This window comes from Rhodnius prolixus, unplaced genomic scaffold, assembly GCF_049639745.1.
Source record: "Rhodnius prolixus isolate KJV_2025 unplaced genomic scaffold, Rpr scaffold_40, whole genome shotgun sequence".
NCBI classification, from domain to species: Eukaryota; Metazoa; Arthropoda; class Insecta; order Hemiptera; family Reduviidae; genus Rhodnius; species Rhodnius prolixus.
Window position 1 is genome coordinate 460,829 of NW_027411620.1, and position 2,610 is coordinate 463,438.

The following is a 2,610-nucleotide window of genomic DNA, read 5'->3' on the forward strand; positions in this document are numbered from 1 at the left end:
CGGAGTATTTAGGGTGGGGATTGTTGTTAAATTTTGTAAAATTGAAGAGAGAGAGGCGACTGAATAGATCTGGAATTTAAAAACAGAAAAACAAAGGATGGAGCTAGGGTGGGGGACGCCACCAGCACTCAATAAACCTTTTACAAGAAACAATTATTTATTTATTATGACAATTGAAAATTCTTAAAGTCAGAATTATGGATAAGAAACATATTTCCTGACGAGATAGGAACACACTAGACTAATTGCGTATTATAAAGGTTCAAGACTTACATGAACTAGCAGTACATTATTTTTTACAATGGTCATGACCAAATATAAAATTAAACATCCAATGGATCCAAAAAATTATTTTAGTGATCTGATCACAGCCACGAAGTTCACACGTAACCGGAAAGACGCCGACAGTATATTGCGATGCTAAGCACACAGACACAGGCAAACACATGAAAAACAACCAAAACCCTCGTCAAGTCCAGAACAACTGATAGAGAATAGTCCCCTTCTCCTACCAAGACGCAAGCCGACATGTCCTTGGTCACGTACGCCAAGTCCCCCCTTCTCCCTCCAGCTTTCCAGTTCAGCCATCTGACACAGGGCGCACAAGACACAACTCCGAGTCAGGGGGGGGACCCTTGTTCGGGGATCCAACATCCTCCCCCGCAGTGGACTCGCCAGAGTTCCACTCACTGGTTCGGGAGCGGGCACAGCTTCCTGACAGGCCGGCTGATCAGTGCGGAAGTAGTCTTAACCTCGGCCACCCTGGCGACGTTGTCTCGTCCATAGTGGAGTCTGACGATCCGGCCTAGAGACCATTGCAGTGGAGGGAGGTTGTCGGCCATAATCATGACTATTTGTCCTTCTGCCGCTGGGAAAGAGGGCGAATGCCATTTGATCATGGCCTGCTGATCAAGGAGGTACTCCCGATGCCATCGTCTCCAAAACTGGCCAACAGTGAATTGGGTCATTGCCCACTTAGATTTGAGGGCGGTGCGTTGATTCAGGGAGTCACTAGTCTGAAGAGCAGTCATTGGACGCATAATTAAAAAATGTCCTGGCGTTAAGACTTGTAGATCGACTGGCGACGACAAAAGGGCTGTCAAAGGTCGTGAATTCAAAATAGCCTCGACCTGGCAGATAATGGTGAGAAAACACTCCATTGTGGGCTCTTGCAGGCCCAAGGTAACTTTCAGCAAACGTTTCGTGGACTTAACCGCTGCCTCCCATAAGCCACCGAAGTGGGGTGCTCTTGGTGGAATGAAGTGCCACTCGACTTCTCTTCTTCCGGACTCTCGTAGGATCGACTCTTGACACTGGGAATCATTTAACAGGGCAGATACTTCTTTAAGTCTTCTGGTAGCGCCAACAAAATTAGTACCATTGTCAGACCATATGTGACTAGGCATGCCTCGCCTGGCTATGAATCGGTTTAAGGCGGCTAGAAAGACCTGAGTCGTGAGGTCAGTGACCAATTCTAAGTGGATGGCCTTTGTCGAAAAGCAGATGAAGACAGCGAGGTAGCATTGGAGGACCTTGGCGGACCGAAGTGACGCAATTTTTACGATGAAGGGGCCTGCGTAGTCAATACCAGTAGTCGTGAAGGGTGGTGAGGCGCTGGCTCTTCCCTGAGGTAGCTGACCCATGATAGGGTTGAAAGATGATGGTTTAATGCTGAAACATTTATTACATGATGACAATTGACGTCGAACCACATTTTTTCCTTTAGTAATCCAGTATCTGTTTCGGAGAAAAGCGTGAGTGGTGGTAGGGCCTACATGGAGATTGGATACATGAGCGTCTTGAATTACCAGGGCCGTAAGGGGATGTTGCTGAGGCAACAGGGCCGGGTGTTAATTGGACTCATGGATATTGGCTTGTCTTAATCTTCCTCCAACTCGCAATACTCCGTCGGTATGTACGAATAAGCCTAAAATTCTGACCAGGCGTAATTTAGGTCTGGAGGACTGGGCATCTTCAATTTCTTCTAAAAATGAGTGTCGCTGAGCTCGAATAATCAGGGCACGCAAGGCTTCACCGCGTTCTTTGACCTTTAATGGGCCTGACATGTGGTGGGCTGAATTTCAGGCATTGTGGGCGAATCTTAGACACCAGGCAACTACATTTATAAGTGTATGCAAACTGGAAAACTTGGACTCCCAATCCTTGGGAGAGGAGGCTGCGATCGATACATTAAGAGCCTGGGAGCGAATTTCTGCTCCCACATTTGGGTCAGACAGATCTGCACTTACTTGTCCTAGGGGCCATGACTCAGGATTTAATTTTAGCCAAGGAGGGCCTTCCCACCATAAGTGGTGGTTTACCAACTCCTGTGGCTCTAGCTCACGTGAGGCACAGTCAACAGGGTTCTGCGAGGCGGGGACGTGAAACCATTGGGAAGCGGGTACCTTTTCTAAAATGGCAGCCACTCTATTGCCTACAAACACCTTCCAATGTGGAGGCGGGGTAGCGGTTATCCAGGCGAGAGCTATGGTTGTTACGCTCCCCGATGGAGAAGGCAAAGCAGTGCCACTAGCTCAGTGAAGAAGGGGTGGGGAAGGGCGGTTTATAGTTGCCTTGAGCGCCACGCTGTTGTTTCGAGTGAAATAAGTA

The 2,610-nt window shown here is 48.0% G+C and overlaps 1 protein-coding gene across 1 annotated transcript; it reads right to left on the minus strand.

The window, feature by feature from the left end:
- Positions 1 to 686: 686 nt before the first annotated feature.
- LOC141457634 (uncharacterized) lies at positions 687 to 1,643 on the minus strand. The gene has a single exon (XM_074134838.1). The coding sequence runs from the start codon at positions 1,641 to 1,643 to the stop codon at positions 687 to 689; it is 957 nt and encodes a 318-aa protein (XP_073990939.1).
- Positions 1,644 to 2,610: the final 967 nt, after the last annotated feature.

Bases quoted from the DNA above. Each gene is read 5' to 3' on its own strand.
- LOC141457634 (XM_074134838.1), bottom strand. From the start codon at position 1,643: ATGGGTCAGCTACCTCAGGGAAGAGCCAGCGCCTCACCACCCTTCACG.